General features: G+C 40.7%; 1 protein-coding gene across 4 annotated transcripts in view; it reads left to right on the top strand.

The window, feature by feature from the left end:
* Window positions 1–16184, top strand: part of RAD18 (RAD18 E3 ubiquitin protein ligase) — a 138452-nt gene that overhangs the window by 95188 nt on the left and 27080 nt on the right. For 2 of the 4 annotated variants that reach the window (XM_070738283.1, XM_070738285.1), the window contains exon 12: window positions 4614–4676. The exons of the other annotated variants lie outside the window; for them this stretch is intronic. In XM_070738283.1, coding sequence (XP_070594384.1) covers window positions 4614–4676 — 63 coding nt within the window. The remainder of the gene's footprint in view (window positions 1–4613; window positions 4677–16184) is intronic. 4 annotated transcript variants of the gene reach the window in all.

Below are 16184 nucleotides of genomic sequence, written 5' to 3'. Positions count from 1 at the left end.
GTATGCCTGTTCTTCACCTTTTCCTAGTTCAAGGTCAGGTGACATCTCATTTGTTGGCTTCCAAAGTTTGCCTTATATGTAGACTTGGGAAAATATTTAAATATTTTAGGGAAGGACCTACTTGATATTTTTGAACATTTCAGTCATGAACATTAAGATGGTAAAGTGCCCAGAGCATTGCTATGTATCGAGGAACGTTTAGTTTTAGACTTTTAACTCAGTTACTTCAGTCCTTCACCTCTAGAAAACGTAGAAAATGATTTCCTCTTTCAAAGAATCTACCCACTTGCCTCTCATGTATCCCATAATTATCCATTTTATATTTCCCAGTTCTAGCCCAATTACCTTTGACTGCAGCTGAAATCAGCAATACATTTTTTACAAAGTAATATGAGTCCAACAGCTCAAAAATTATAGTCCTCTCAGGCATGTCAGCACTACATAATAAATGGATTTATTCCTAAAGGTTCAGCCAAGATCATGATCAAGATGCAAGAAGCTTCGAGGGGAGAAGGAGAAGGCAGTAAAAACGTATTCTAATTACAAATGATTTTTCCCCCCTAGCCTTTCTGTTACAAGTAGAATGAAAGGAAGGAAACAACAATGAAAATTAAGTTAATTTTTAAAATATACATTGCTATGATTGTGCAGGTCAGAGGTGTTTTCTACAGTAAAACATGGTAAGCATGGAGATAATACCCAATAGATAGCTATCTTATTGTGAGTTGGGCTAAGAAAATTTTTTCTAAGGGTGAGACCAATCGAGTTGACCACGGCCACCCAGTCACATGACCAAGCTACGCCCACAGAACCGGTAGGGGAAATTTTAGCCTTCGTGGTTTAGGTTTCCAAAATACCAAAAAACATTAAGTACGCTACTCCTCTGCGTAGTTTAGGTAAACATTGAAAGGTTTCAAGTCACACACCAACTTATGCAGCATTAGAGTCCATTTATAGGAATGTAAAAGTGAGAGACACATTTGTGCAGACTCTTGTCAGGCATAGAAACTTATTGATTTTTGTTTCCTGTGGATCAATAGCATTTCGTAAGAAAGAGGTTATCTTCCCCCTTCTTCCATGTCTCTGACTAATCCATTGGCCATTATAATGTGAGAATTCATAGATGTGGTGCAATTGAGATGAAGTGTCTCAAGTTACATATAAGGTCATGGAGGACCTTTAAGACACTCCGGTCTCCCAAAATAAAATTCTGGTGTTCAAAGTATGACATGAATTTGCATAGATTTTGTTTCTTTCTCAAGGTTGTCAGTTCTTGCTCCCTTGCTGTTTAGTGTCTTACTTTTATGTTCTTAACCATTTTGTTAAATAGAAGACAAACACGAAAGCGGGGTGGGGAAAGGCAGGCAAATCTTTTTAAACATTTCAAGAAACCATTTTTTTGGTGGGGGGGGGGAGATAATTTAATAATTTAATTCAAAAATGTCCTTTTTGTGATTCGTCAAATTATGAGGCACCTGGCATTGTATCTAATTAACAATATTTATTTAGCTGCATGATCATAGTTTTCTTAGTGGATTATATTTCAGTCATCTCTATTCAGTCCATGTATTCAAAACTTAAGGGTTTTTTAGTTAACAGCTTGTCTCTTCAGGGATGTTAGATGTTCAGGGATGTTTTCTATACCTTGTAATAAAGTAGAAATAAACATATAATTATTTCAAAATGAAATTAACATATACTTAACTCAGATTTTAAGAAGTGAGTTTCATGAGACTTCATAGAGAAGCGATGGAGGAAGAGTAAGTCCGAATCCGACCGAACACTTGTAAGAGCTCATATTAAGACTTACAAAGTGGCGCTCAAGGCGGCAAGATGCGCGTATCATTCCGCCTTGATTGCGTCAGCGGAATCCCGCCCGGCCGCTCTGTTTAGGGTGACACGCTCCCTTCTTAATCAGAGGGGGGTTGGGGAGCCCTTGCAGAGTAGTGCCGAGGATTTTAACACGTTTTTCGCTGATAAAATCGCTCGGATCCAAGCGGACCTCGACTCCAATTGTAAAACAGAGTCAACTGACAACGAGTCAGTCGAGGTGACTGGGGCTAAACGTCTTTGTCCATCTGTCTGGGAGGAGTTTGACTTGGTGACACCTGATGAAGTGGACAAGGCCATTGGAGCTGTGAGTTCCGCCACCTGTTTACTGGATCCGTGTCCCTCCTGGTTGGTTTCGGCCAGCAGGGAGGTGACACGGAGCTGGGCCCAGGAGATTACCAACGCTTCCTTGGGGAGGGGAGTTTTTCCACCACTCTATAAAGAAGCGCTTGTGCGCCCCCTCCTCAAGAAGCCCTCCCTGGACCCAGCCGTGCTTAATAACTACCGTCCAGTCTCCAACCTTCCCTTCATGGGGAAGGTTGTTGAGAAGGTGGTGGCACTCCAACTCCAGCGGTCCTTGGAAGAAGCCGATTATCTAGGTCCCCAGCAGTCTGGATTCAGGCCCGGCTACAGCACGGAAACTGCTTTGGTCGCGTTGATGGATGATCTCTGGCGGGCCCGGGACAGGGGCTTGTCCTCTGTCCTGGTGCTCCTTGACCTCTCAGCGGCTTTCGATACCATCGACCATGGTATCCTTCTGCGCCGGCTGGAGGGGTTGGGAGTGGGAGGCACTGTCCTTCAGTGGTTCTCCTCCTACCTCTCTGGTCGGTCGCAGTCGGTGTTAGTGGGGGGTCAGAGGTCGACCTCTAGGTTTCTCCCTTGTGGGGTGCCTCAGGGGTCGATCCTCTCCCCCCTGCTATTTAATATCTACATGAAACCGCTGGGTGAGATCATCCAAGGGCATGGGGTGAGGTATCATCAATACACTGATGATACCCAGTTGTACATCTCCACCCCATGTCCAGTCAACGAAGCAGTGGAAGTGATGTGCCGGTGCCTGGAGGCTGTTGGGGCCTGGATGGGTGTCAACAAACTCAAACTCAACCCAGACAAGACGGAGTGGCTGTGGGTTTTGCCTCCCAAGGACAATTCTATCTGTCCGTCCATTACCCTGGGGGGGGGAATTATTGACCCCCTCAGAGAGGGTCCGCAACTTGGGCGTCCTCCTCGATCCACAGCTCTCATTAGAGAAACATCTTTCAGCTGTGGCGAGGGGGGCGTTTGCCCAGGTTCGCCTGGTGCGACAGTTGCGGCCCTATTTGGACCGGGAGTCATTGCTCACAGTCACTCATGCCCTCATCACCTCGAGGCTCGACTACTGTAACGCTCTCTACATGGGGCTACCTTTGAAAAGTGTTCGGAAACTTCAGATCGTGCAGAATGCAGCTGCGAGAGCAATTATGGGCGTCTCTAAGTATGCCCATATCACTCCAACACTCCGCAGTCTGCATTGGTTGCCGATCAGTTTCCAGTCACAATTCAAAGTGTTGGTTATGACCTATAAAGCCCTTCATGGCACCGGACCAGAATATCTTCGGGACCGCCTCCTGCCGCACGAATCCCAGCGACCGGTTAGGTCCCACAGAGTCGGCCTTCTCCGGGTCCCGTCGACCAAACAATGCCGTCTGGCGGGACCCAGGGGAAGAGCCTTCTCTGTGGGGGCCCCGACCCTCTGGAACCAGCTCCCCCCTGAGATTAGGATTGCCCCCACCCTCCCTGCCTTTCGTAAACTCCTTAAGACCCACCTCTGCCGTCAGGCATGGGGGAACTAAACATCTCCCCCTTGCCCATGTTGTTTTGCCATTGATTGATTGACTGTGTGTCTGTTTTTATATACATTGGGATTGTTTTATAAATTTATTAATTTTAAACTGTAATTAGATTGGTGGGCATTGGATTTGTTATTATGTACTGTTTTATTGTTGTTGTGAGCCGCCCCGAGTTTGCGGAGAGGGGCGGCATATAAATCCAATAAATCTAATCTAATCTAATCTAATAATCTTTTGTTTCTTTTCATTGCCGTTTCAGTATTTCTTCTTGAAAGGTTTGAAAAGTAGCAGTTTCAGTGAATATAAATCCCCTTAATGCTACTTATCTGTTTAAGAAGCAGGATTTGGATATGCAGATGACTTCGTCATAGCTTAGGCTACATATATTATATAACAATTATTATTATTATTATTATTATTATTATTATTATTATTATTATTAATTAGATTTGTATGCCGCCCCTCTCTGTAGAAACTCTTTTATTTATTCTTAATAATTTATTTTCCATTAATTCTAAAAAGCTTTACCCCCCCCCTAAATTAAACACTAGAAATATACAATTCTGAAACTTTTAAAAAATATTAAAAAGTTGGCAGAGATTTTAAAGTGAACTTTATTGTTACAAAACTTCTTTAAAAACAAAGAGATTTCTGTAGCTTTTTCAGAAAAGAGTTTGAAGACATAATTTTTTCTTATTTGTTACATGATAACTCAGTCAGTCCAGAAGTGTTTAATAATCTCCCATTTTTAAAGAGCCCAATGATTATTGCAAGTACCTCAATTTTAAAAAGGAGAAATAAAAAGACAGAAGACTTTCGGCATTTTTATAAAATTAGCACAGCTTCTATCATACTTTGGACTTGGCAAGTTGAATGTTCTCACATACGTTAATAACTTCTTTGATGTATCTGATAATTTTCAAAAAGTAGTCTAAACTAACTCTTGCCTTTCAGCTCAAGTTCAGACATCATAAGAGATTTAGAAGTTGCTGGGATGTGTTCAGACTCATCAGATAAGTAAGTGTGAAATGAGGTCATTGTTTTCCATGTCATAAAGTTATCGTTGATTTATTTTTGTCACTTAGCTAGCAGGAAACTTGGCCATTGTGATTGGAAAACTTGCTAACTATTTTGGCTTGGAGTCAGAAAATTTAATATACATAAAAAGATTGGGTTGCAGGTGAGCTTCATTCTCCTGAAGGTCAAGTTCCTTCCGTTTCCCATTAGAATCCAGAAAAGCTTCTCCTAATGGTGAGAATGCCAGTCTGGGATGCTAATCTGGGAGTCTACGGAGAGGGGCGGCATACAAATCTAATAAATAAATAAATATATGACAGGGGTGTCAAACTCAAGGCCTGTGGGCCAGATCTGGCAAATGAGATACTTAGATCTGGCCCCACGGGGCTGTCCTGGAAACAGGACCGGCCCATGGTGCCTCTACCAGAAAAAACAGAGCTCGGGAAGGCCTCATGCTGCCCTCCCAAGCTCTGTTTTCATTGGCAGAGGGTTGGAGAAAGCCTTCACAGCCAGAAACGGATCTTGGGAGCCCGAGTGATGTCGAGCTGTCCACATCCACCCTGGCCATGCCCAACCTGTTCCCCTGAAGTCAAACACAATCCTGATATGGCCCTCAATGAAATCAAGTTTGACACCCCTGCTATATGGTTCAGGAAGCTCAAAAGCAACAAGAAGAAAAAAATCTGGAATGAGTATGTTCCCTTCTGTAAGCAATCCCTGTCTTTTCCTCCGCCTTCTGTATTATATTCCATTCCATTTAAGAGGGGTACTTTAACCTTTCCAATGGAGCCTTTGGCAGGAACAGAGTTTGCCAAAGAAGGAAGAGGCAGCCAACCCTGTTTTTGCTGATTCATTTCTGCCAGGGCAAAACAAACGCTGATATGAGTATAATTTTATTTCCAGGACTTCATGTTTTAATTGTTGCTTCTGTCTCTTCCAAGATTATAAACAGGCTGTGTAGTCAATGAAGACTTAACACTGAAAGTACTAAAACTGTCTTGTCTTTCCATTATCATGTTGCCCTTGTTATCCTCCTGGGGCTCATCCTCACATTAACAGTAATGTGCTTGCTTTCCTCCCATGCTTGAACCAGAAAGAAACGTTTGATATTAAAAGATTGCCTCTGCAGCCTACCTTGACTGCATATTAGTTGTCAATGTTGCTGCCTGCACATTATAATGCCAAAGAGTTTAAAAGCAGAGACTGTCAGAGTCCTTGCTATCCTTTCCCTTTGCACACCGTTTTATCTACCTATAGGAAATTGACCTCGTGATATGGTTTGATTTTCTGATGGAGGATGGCTTTTTAATTTTTGACAACTCAAAGCATAAAAGGTTGAGCTGCCTATTCATTCATTCATTCATTCATTCATTCATTCATTCATTCATTCATTCATTCATTCAATTTTTATGCCGTCCTTCTCCTTAGACTCAGGGTGGCTTACAACACGTTAGCAATAGCACTTTTTAACAGACCCAGCCTATTGCCCCCACTATCCGGGTCCTCATTTTACCCACCTCGGAAGGATGGAAGTCTAAGTCAACCTTGAGCCGGTGATGAGATTTGAACTGCTGACCTACAGATCTACTGTCAGCTTCAGTGGCCTGTAGTACAGCACTCTACCTGCTGCGCCACCCCGGCTCTTGGTCACTATGTTGTTGGTCACTGATGGATTAGGTCAGTACAATTGGCAGCAGAACCATCCTGGGGAAAATGGAGACTGACTGACTTTGCTAAGAAAGTAGAAATGGGGAAGCTGGCCTGAGTATATAGAAGAGAATATAAATCATCCCAGTCCCTGGTATTGTTGGGTTTCCCATCCATATTTCCATAAAGCCAGGAAAAAATGTGAGTAATCTCTATTTCTACTAAGGAACTGGTAATTTAGTCAATTTCAACCCAACTTTTTTTGTGATAATGTTAGTCAATTTCAATTAACCAAATTCTTTGGGTTTGGGGAAGAAAAAAGTAAGATAGCCTGTAAGTGGATGTGGGGCTTGCTCTTTAGAATCTGTTTTCCTTACATAATGTTAAGCTGCCTCTGTTACTTTGGCAGAAAACGTGCTCCAATCACACAAATTCAGTTAATAGGAAACAATAATTAGCAATTAGCAGTCTATTTCCCTCCTCAGGAGGATATGATGGATTAGCGGTTAAAACACTGAGCTTGCCAGCTAGAAAGCTGATAGCTCAGGATTGAGACCCAAGCGCCATGCAATGAGCTCCCATTACCGCAGTTCCTGTCCACCTAACAGTATTAAATTTTTTATTTTATTTTTTTAAAATTTTTCAATATTTTAATTAATTGGATTATGTATTGGATTGCTTTTCACTTGTTGTGAGCCGCCCCGAGTCTTCGGAGAGGGGCGGCATACAAATCCAAATAATAAATAAAATAAATAAATAAATGAAAGCATGCAAATGTGAATAGATAAATAGGTACCACTTCTGTGAGAAAGAAAAGAGCAACGCACGTTAGCGAATAGTCATGCTTGGCCACATGACCATGGAAATGTCTTCGGATGACAGTGGCTCCCTAGAATAAGAAACAGAGATGAGTACCAATTGCTACAGTAGGACACGACTGGATAGGGGAAACCTTTACTTTTATCTTTTTTCCCCCTCCTCAACTCCTTCTCTCTGTTCTGCCCCTTTTCATGCAAGCTCCTATAATAAATTCATGTTAGTTCATTCAGTTTTTATTTGGAAATATATTTATTTTGCCGGAGGAAACGTTCATTGTTCCCAGTTGTCAGGTTTTATACTTGAGCTCAGCACTAAAGCTCAGACTGTCCAAATGCAGAATTTAAGAATAAAAAGACTCTCAGCCATGATTCAGTTAATCAGAGCTGTTTATAATAGATAAGAATGCCTGTGTTTGTATTATATGTTTATAAAACTTTGGAAAATTCACAATAAAAACTATAATAAATAAGAATGAAGCCATATGCATATGGATTATTTGCATTCTGATTTTTTTTTAAAAAGCTTTGTATAAGTGCCAGACTTTAACTTCTAGGCTTTTCTTCTTGTCTTTCCAAGTAAATAGACATTTGGCACTTCGTTTAGTGGCCTTGGGCAGTTCAGACATGTTTACCTAACTTTCTAGTCCGGGAACCACACATTTCTGCTTCACTAAATCGAGCACTTATAACTAATCCAGTTTGGGTGTAGGGGGGGAAAGAAAACTTTAAATGTAAGGTTGAAATTGAAATATTTGGTTTCTTCTATAGCTTTTCAATGTCTGGTTTGGTTAGGCACAAGAAAATATATTCCCAGCCTGTATAACATTCTTTATTTTGGTAGCCCAGAGAGCTTTTTTTTAACTTTGTGTGACAAAGATGTTGACTCTTAGGAACGTTCTAAGTAACCCCCTCCTGTTTTTAAAATGAGTCTATTGACATTTCTCCTGAAATAATGATTAGCAAGAAGAAAAACAAAATCATCTTGACAGGCAGTTTATACAAAGTGAGAGAGGTTTCCAGACTTTACTCCTAGAAGTAAATTAAAACAAAACAAAATTAGCATGCATAAATTGGGAAAATGCATTCATAAATTGTTATTGCAGAGACTACTCAAAAGTTTGTAGGGAGTCCTATTAAACATTGCTTGAACTGGTTTTATTCTTTGACATATTGAGGTTACAGGTAGTTCTTACTAAAACTGCATGCTCAGCAACTGTTTAATGAATGGCATTTATGACCTGTTCCCCATAGTTGGGACCACCACAATAACCCTGCGGTCATGTGTTCACCATCTTGGTGCTTGGTGATCAGCTTGCAATTTTGATGTCAGCATCAATGTCAGGCGCACTTCCATTCAAAGTCCAGGAAAGGAAAACCCCAACACCAAGATAAGTATTTTTACTAGACAAGAACTGATTGCAACAAAAGGAGACCAGGTTCTGAGGCAAAAGGTGCGTAAATAAATATACAAAGAATCCCAAAACCCTTTCTCATAACACACATACCCTCGGACAAACCATAGCATGCCACCATTATTTTTGAAAGAGGGAAAGATGGAATATAACTTAAAGATGCCGTCCTTGACTGACTTAAAAATTTCTGTTGCTAAGCAAGATAGTTGTTAAATGAGTTTGGACCCATTTTACAACTTTCCTTGCCACAGTTGTTAAGTGAATTTCCAGTTATTAAATTAGTAAACAAGGTGTTTAAGGGGTGACTTGATCGAAGTGTGTAAAATCATGCATTGGATAGAAAAGGTGGACAGAGAAAAATGTTCTCTATCACACAATACTAGGACAAGGGGGCACTCCCTAAAACTCATAGGTAAGAAAGTGAGGATAAATCAAGGGAAATATTTATTCACCCAGAGGGTTGTTGGTTTATGGAATCCACTTCCAGAAGAGGTCGTGACAGCTGTCAGCCTTGATAGCTTCAAGGCAGGATTAGACAGATTCATGGATGCCAAGTGTATCGGTTGTTATTGAAACTGATGTCCAGGTGCCACCTCTATGTTGGTTGAGGGAGGCAGATTTCCCTTGAATACCATTTGTTGGGGGTCAAGGGAAAGAGAGGGTCTTGCCTTCTCTTTCTGCTCAAGATCCCCACGGACAATTTGTGGGCCTCTCTGTGACACAGAATGCTGGACTCGATGGGCTTTGGCCTGATTCAGCATGGCTCTTCTTATGTTCTTATGGTTGTTAAGTGAATCTGGTTTCCCCATTGACTTTGCTGGTCAGAAAATTGCAAAAAGTGATCACATGACCATGGGATGCTACAACCATCATAAATATGAGATGATTGTCAAGTGTCCTAAATTTTTATCCGGTGACCAAGGGGAGGCCGTAACAGTTGTGTGAAAAACAGTCACAAGGCACTTTTTTTCAGTGCCATTGTAACTTTGAACAGCCATTAAATGAATGGTTGTAAGTCAAGGACAGAATAACTCAAACGTTAATAATCCTATTTGGATTTGTCACTGGTAGAGGATAGAACAGTAGAGCCAGAAATACTGTTGAATTATATTCTGAATACAATTGTGCATTTTTTTTAAAAATAGTGTTTATAACTATAGTTGTAGAAAGATTTACTTTTATTCCTCAAGTGGTAACTAATCAATTTTCTCTCAGAAATCTGGTTATTACACATGATATCTTCCATATTTTCAGACTATAAGATGCACCTTAGATTTTGGGGAGGAAAATAAGAAAAAAGCTGATTGGCTGGTGGATTGGCCTCCCAGAATTCCCCCAATCAGGTGTTCTCAGAGGTGAATTTTAGGAACAAGTTCGTTAGTTGTGAGTTGTGCACCTTGTTGTTTTCTTCTGCCTCTGAAACCTCCATTTCAGAGGCTTTTTCTCTGAAGCTCCGTTTGAGAGGCTGGGCAGGGCTACATTTGGATATCACCCTCTTCTTGGGGATAAGGTACATGTTATTCTCTGAAAAATACAATAAATCTTAATAGGTTGATTGTGATTTTTGTAAGGATAGTAATTTGCCCATAGTATTCATGTTTAAGAACTATGATCTATCTTTGCTCCAGAGGAGCTAAGTAAATTTTATTAAATTTAATTATTAAGTTTAAATTTACTACAATAATTGTTTATGCCTTTTAAATCCTTTCAATTTATGAACCTGGTTCATGTGTTGCATTAAACATGATTTATTTCATTATGATATAAGGCAGTGATGGCGAACCTATGGCATGGGTGCCACAGGTGGCACACAGAGCCATATTTATTGGCACGCGAGCTGCTGCCCTAACTCAGCTCCATGTGCATATGTGTGCTGGTCAGCAGATTTTTGGCTCACACAGAGGCTCTGGGAGGGCATTTGTGGCTTCCAGAGAGCCTCTGGGGGATGGGAGAAGGCGTTTTTACCCTCCTCCTGGCTCCAGGGAAGCCTTTGGAACCTGGGGAGGCCAAAACATGAGCCTACTGGGCCCACCAGACGTTGGGAAATAGGCCATTTCTGGCTTCCGGGGGGCCTCCAGGGGTGTGGGAAGCTGTTTTTGCCCTCCTCAGGCATTGAATTGTGGATGTGGGCACTTGCACCCACCCTTTTTTGGCACCCAAGGAAAAAAAGCTTTGCCATCACTGATATAATGCATTGTATAAGCCTAACTATGATTTCTCCAGTAAGGTATGGATAAAAGAAAGCACAGCTTAGTGTTCTCTGTGATGTGTAGATATCACCTTGTATGGTCTAAAACAGAGGCTTTCCACCAAATGTTTGCAGATTTGTAACATACCTGTATTAAATGTTACAATTACATAGTAAATTTGTTGATGAAGATTTACTAATTTGGGCAGGTGAAATCATTTGAGTAACTCGGGGTTCTCAAGCTCTGGTGCTCTGATGCTCTTAATATAATTTCTTTGAACACACTTTCCCCATGAATAAACATATCAGACTACATTCAGACACAGCTCCTGCTATGCCTCCCATCAGGGAGTATCATTCTCCTTCAAGAAGAAAAGATGCAACTCTCAGATTGCCTGGAGTGGTTCAACACCAGGGAGAAAACAAACATGTACATGTACACACACATTCATTCAATCACTCATACATTCACTGCAGGAAAAAGAGGATAAATTGTTCAGATTACCTAGAATGGAAATAGAAACTCAGTACCAGAGAGAACACATCTACTGTTTCCTTGACTGAGAAGAACTACTGTATTTTGGAAAAGGAGTAGATAAAACTGAGCAGAAACAGTTCAATCCTAATCTGGTAATCTTGGACAATAGGATTTAAGATTTAATTGGATTTGTATGCCGCCCCTCTCCGGGGACTCAGGACTACAATACTCAGGAATGGTTTGGGACTTGAAGAGGAGCTAACGCTGGAAATGCAAATACTGTCAAAGGAGAGTCCTACATCTGGATTCCACAACTACCTTCCCCCCAAAATACACAACCCAAATTTGGAGACCTTCATAATAATGAAGAAAGATTGCTGTTTTTTCTTCCATTGCCATTTATAACAACTTGCTATTTATGCATGATACTGGGAAAATCGTAAATTTTATTTTTAGGGTTGTACAATTCCATATTAGTTACTTTAAAGAAACACATTTAAAAACAAAACAAAAAAAACCACAACATTTTAGGGTAGCAAAAACTTTTATAGAACTTTTCTCACTCTAGAAGAGTTTCCTAGAAAGCAGTTTGGATGCTAAAGCTCTTTCAAACTTGGATTTGATGATGATTCAAAAAACCCAAACAAACAAATAAACCCAACCCCTAAAAGGAAACTTGGCAAACAGAAAAGTATTTTTGGAACAGTAAGTAGCACTTTGGATTATTTACTACATTCTGTAGGAGAAATAATAAGATTTATTAAAATGATAATGACTTCTATTTGATTTGAAAACATAATGTAAATTATTGCTCAGAACATGACATTTACACACTTTGTAGAGGAAATGGTAAATGTTCAATATAAGCTTTAAACGATTTTACAGTCTTTCAAAATGAACTTTTAATAAAGAAGCACATTATATCCACTTATTGCTTTTAAAAATTTAAGAATTTTCTGCAAATTTTTTAAAAATAGTCCCTTTCTTGTATGCCAACAACTTTCCAAATTAGCTTCAGGAAGGCTCCAGAATGCGAAAAACAGCACAACAGGCAAACCTGAATTCCATTTATCTGAACTTCTGGTTTGCCCGTTTGCCTACCGTCCCAGGCTTCAATGAGGCCTGTGCGCATGGGTGAGGATGGGGGGTGGGAAGACTGTGTGCAGGCCACAGGTTAAAACTACTTCTCTAGTGCCTTTTCCATGTCACTTTAAATTTCTTACCCAGAACTTACTGAAAAAATAAAGTTTCGGCCAAGAAGACAGTTAAAAAAATCAAGAACCAAACTTGCCCCTCCGTGTGATTGATTGATTTAAAAAAACCTATACGCTATCTTAAGACTTCAGATGTTTACATTACATAAAATAAAACATAGTTATTACTTAAGAATAATAACATTTCCACTCCGTGTCCACTCAGTGAAGCAGCGGAGGTAATGTGCCAGTGTCTGGAGGCTGTTAAGGTTTGGATGGGTGTTAACAGGCTCAGACTCAACCCCGACAAGACGGAGTGGCTATGGGTTTTGCGTCCCAAGGACAATCCCATCTGTCTGTCCATCACTTCGGAGGGGAACCTTTGACACCACCCTTAGAGAGGGTGTGCAACTTGACAATCCTTCTTGACCCATAGCTGACCTTAGAATACCATCTTTCAGCTGTGGCAAGGAGAGGTGTTCGCCTGGTTCACCAGTTGTGGCCCTACCTGGACAGGGAGTCTACTCATAGTCACTCATGTCCTTATTACCTTGAGGTTTGACTACTGCAATGTTCTCTACATGGGGCTACATGGATGGGCATGGTCATGGTGTAATCGACCTCCTGCACTCCGGGGGGGGGGGGATTTTGTCCTGCCCAGGCTCCAGAGCATCTGGGAGGGCGAAAACAGCCTCCCCAGGCTCCGTAGGGCTCATTTCCGGCATCCTCCAAACTTCCAGTCGGTCCATTTTTCACCTTCCCCAAGCCTCCACATGCACCCTGCATTTATCTGCATCTAAAATGGGCCACATGGGGACTCCTGTGAGGGGTGAGCTGGGCAGGGCCGGCCAGGAGTAGGATTTGGGGGTTCTCTGAACTGCATAGAGTCTTAGCTAGAGGTTCTCCTGAACCCCTGTGAACCTTCAGCAGCCCACCCCTGAAAGTGGATAGACTTAATTACAGTGGTGGTGATGCAGTCAGTGTTGGAAGACCTAACAAACCAAGTTAAGGTTATCCCGGAGAAAAATCATCTATGTGGTTATTAAGGGTTTCCACTGATTTGATGGCACATGATTGATCAATCAACTATTTATTGGAATCAGTTTTGTCTGTGTTTCATCTATTTGTTTTCGGATTTTAACAACTAGGAAATATTAGAAAAAATATTATTTTGCCTGCCACCTGCCCCTAATTGTCCTACTGAGGAGTGTGTGTGTGTGTGTGTGTGTATGTGTGTTTACTTTTGGTCCTCTTAAATATTATCTTGAAAAAGGAAGGAAGAGCATTAATTGAGAAAGTTCTTACAAGATAGAGAATAAGGAGTGTTAACTTTTTTATTTACTGGAAATGTTGCTTGTTCTTCTGTTAATCAGCCTGGAGGCAGAGAGGCATCACTTCTCCTTGATTATCAAGGAAAAAATGAAGTGTCTAAAATGCAGGCTGTGGGTACCTCATCTGCCATTCCCAGAGCTCTTCCCCATTAATATCACTGCCAAATTAGGGGCTGATACTTTTAGTGTTTAAGATAAATAATCGAAAAGCAGGTAGCATCTCTTGTAGCATTGTGTGGCAGTGTCTAACAACCCCCCCCCCCAAACTAAAATAGAGTTCATTCACCTTGGAAAGCACTCTACTCCATTAGACCTCAATCCAAAACTTTTGGTAGTAAGTAATATCTTGCAGTGAAATAAAGTTCTGTTTCTTTTCTGAATACTTTTATACTCAGAGCTAGGAGAAGCTTTGGTTTCAAATTGGGAAGAGTCATGGATGGGGAAACTATGAAAGCATGGAAACCAAAATATTAGACAAGAGCACTAAAGGATCTAAGCATAGCTTGATCCTTTTTAAAAAGTTCCTAATTTATAAAAAGTCCCACCAGTGACTGACTATTTGTGTGTCTCTATCAGCTCTTATCCTGACCTTTCCTCTGCAGTATTCTGTATAAGCATGATGGTGAACGTATAGCATGCGTGCCACAGGTGGTATACAGAGCCTTCTCTGCGGACATGCTAGCCATCGCCCCAGCTCAGCTCCACTGTGCATGCGTGCACGACTCCCGCCCACCAGCTGGTTTTGGGGACTCTGCCACACATGCGCAGCAGGGTGCATGCGGGAAATGTCTGCACATGCGCAAGGTCACGCACGCATTTGTGGGCTCAGGGGGGGGTCACACACTCATTGCATTGTGGGTGCGCACACACACTCTCAGCATTGGCAACAAAAAGGTTAGCCATCACTGCTGTATAATAAACATAAATTAATACATAGTTAATTCAAGTCCCAGTTCCTAATCAGTATGGCTGAAGGTTGTGTCTATCTTTTGGAAGACTAAATATGCCTTGTGCTATTAGCTGCAGCAATTAATATATTCAGAATAATTATAACACTGTTCTTGTAGTAAAGCATCTGTTACAACCCTTGAAGAAGTATTGATGCATGTGTTGCTTCAAGTCTATGCAGGTGTATATAAGTTAGACTCCAAGTCTTATCATTGGTGAACATTGATCTGGTTGTGTTTCAGAGACAATAAACTCTTTGGTCACAACAGCTAAATCATTGTACCAGTAAATATGGTGCACTATTTTTAATTCCAGATTTGGCTCTACAAATATTTTTTAAAAAACACCTTGGAGAATAATTTTCTGAATTTTAGAAATAGAATGGCTTTCTGTAACAGTTTCCTCCTTATTAATGAATAATAATTGATCTCTACTTGGTGAAGTTGTAGAGATTTTGCTGTTGAGATTCTTGTTCATATTATTCTTGGATGAGTCATATTAATTTGTGTCATGGAATGGAACATCTGGTGATAACTGTCTGTAATTTTAATGCACTTTTTGGTGCTGGGATTGTATTTCCCCCCCCCCCCCCCCAATCACCAATCTTTCAAAATTAGGCAAATAATGAAAGCTGAATTTTAGTAAATTTTTGAATTCAACATTTTACATGCAATAAAGCACAGGTTGAAAAATACTTTGAAGTATAGAAGAATATGAATGATGAATATTTAATTATTTATATGTATTATTTGTATTTCTGCAAAGGCCCATCTCCTATGGTTCCAGACAGTGACTTTCTCAGAGGTGTTACCGGTTTGTGGCCAGGAGGATAAAACAACTTGTATCAGAGAGTTTAATGTGTGGTTAAGGCAGTGGTGCAAAGCTCAAGGTTTTGGCTATGTAAGTCATGATGTCAGTAGGTGGTCTCATAGGGAGTTGTTCAAGAGGGATGGTTTGCATCCATCATACAGAGGTACCTAGGTGCTCGGTGAGGAGCTCAGAACTTTTTTGGACAGGCATTTAAACTAGTTAAAGGGGACAGAGATGTAACTGATGTGGATGATTTCTGTCCCCGACCAATGAGGATAAATCAGTTTCTGGAAGCTTATGAAAAGGGAGCTGTAAATAAAATAGATATAGTTGTTGATGATAAGGGGCAAACTAATAATGATAATAATGTTCTTCAGGTAATGTGCATGAATGCTCTAAGCTTGAGCAACAAGCTCTGTCACAATATCTAGAGATAATTTGGATCTGGATCTGGTCGCCATAACTGAGACATGGTTTAAGGAGTCTAATGAATGGGAACTACCCATACCAGGATATACATTGTATAGGAAGGATAGAATAGAGAAAAGTGGAGGTGGAGTAGCCATTTATGTTAGGGAAAGTCTAAAAACAACATTAATTCAAAATACATGTAAAGATCTGGAGACCCTGGGTTTGCATGCAAAATAAAGAAGGTTCTGTCATTAGAATTGGGTGATCTTTAG

This window comes from Erythrolamprus reginae, chromosome 2 (genome assembly GCF_031021105.1).
Source record: "Erythrolamprus reginae isolate rEryReg1 chromosome 2, rEryReg1.hap1, whole genome shotgun sequence".
Lineage (NCBI taxonomy): Eukaryota > Metazoa > Chordata > Lepidosauria > Squamata > Dipsadidae > Erythrolamprus > Erythrolamprus reginae.
Note: the sequence above shows the minus strand (reverse complement) of the source record. Positions and strands in the feature narration are given on the sequence as shown.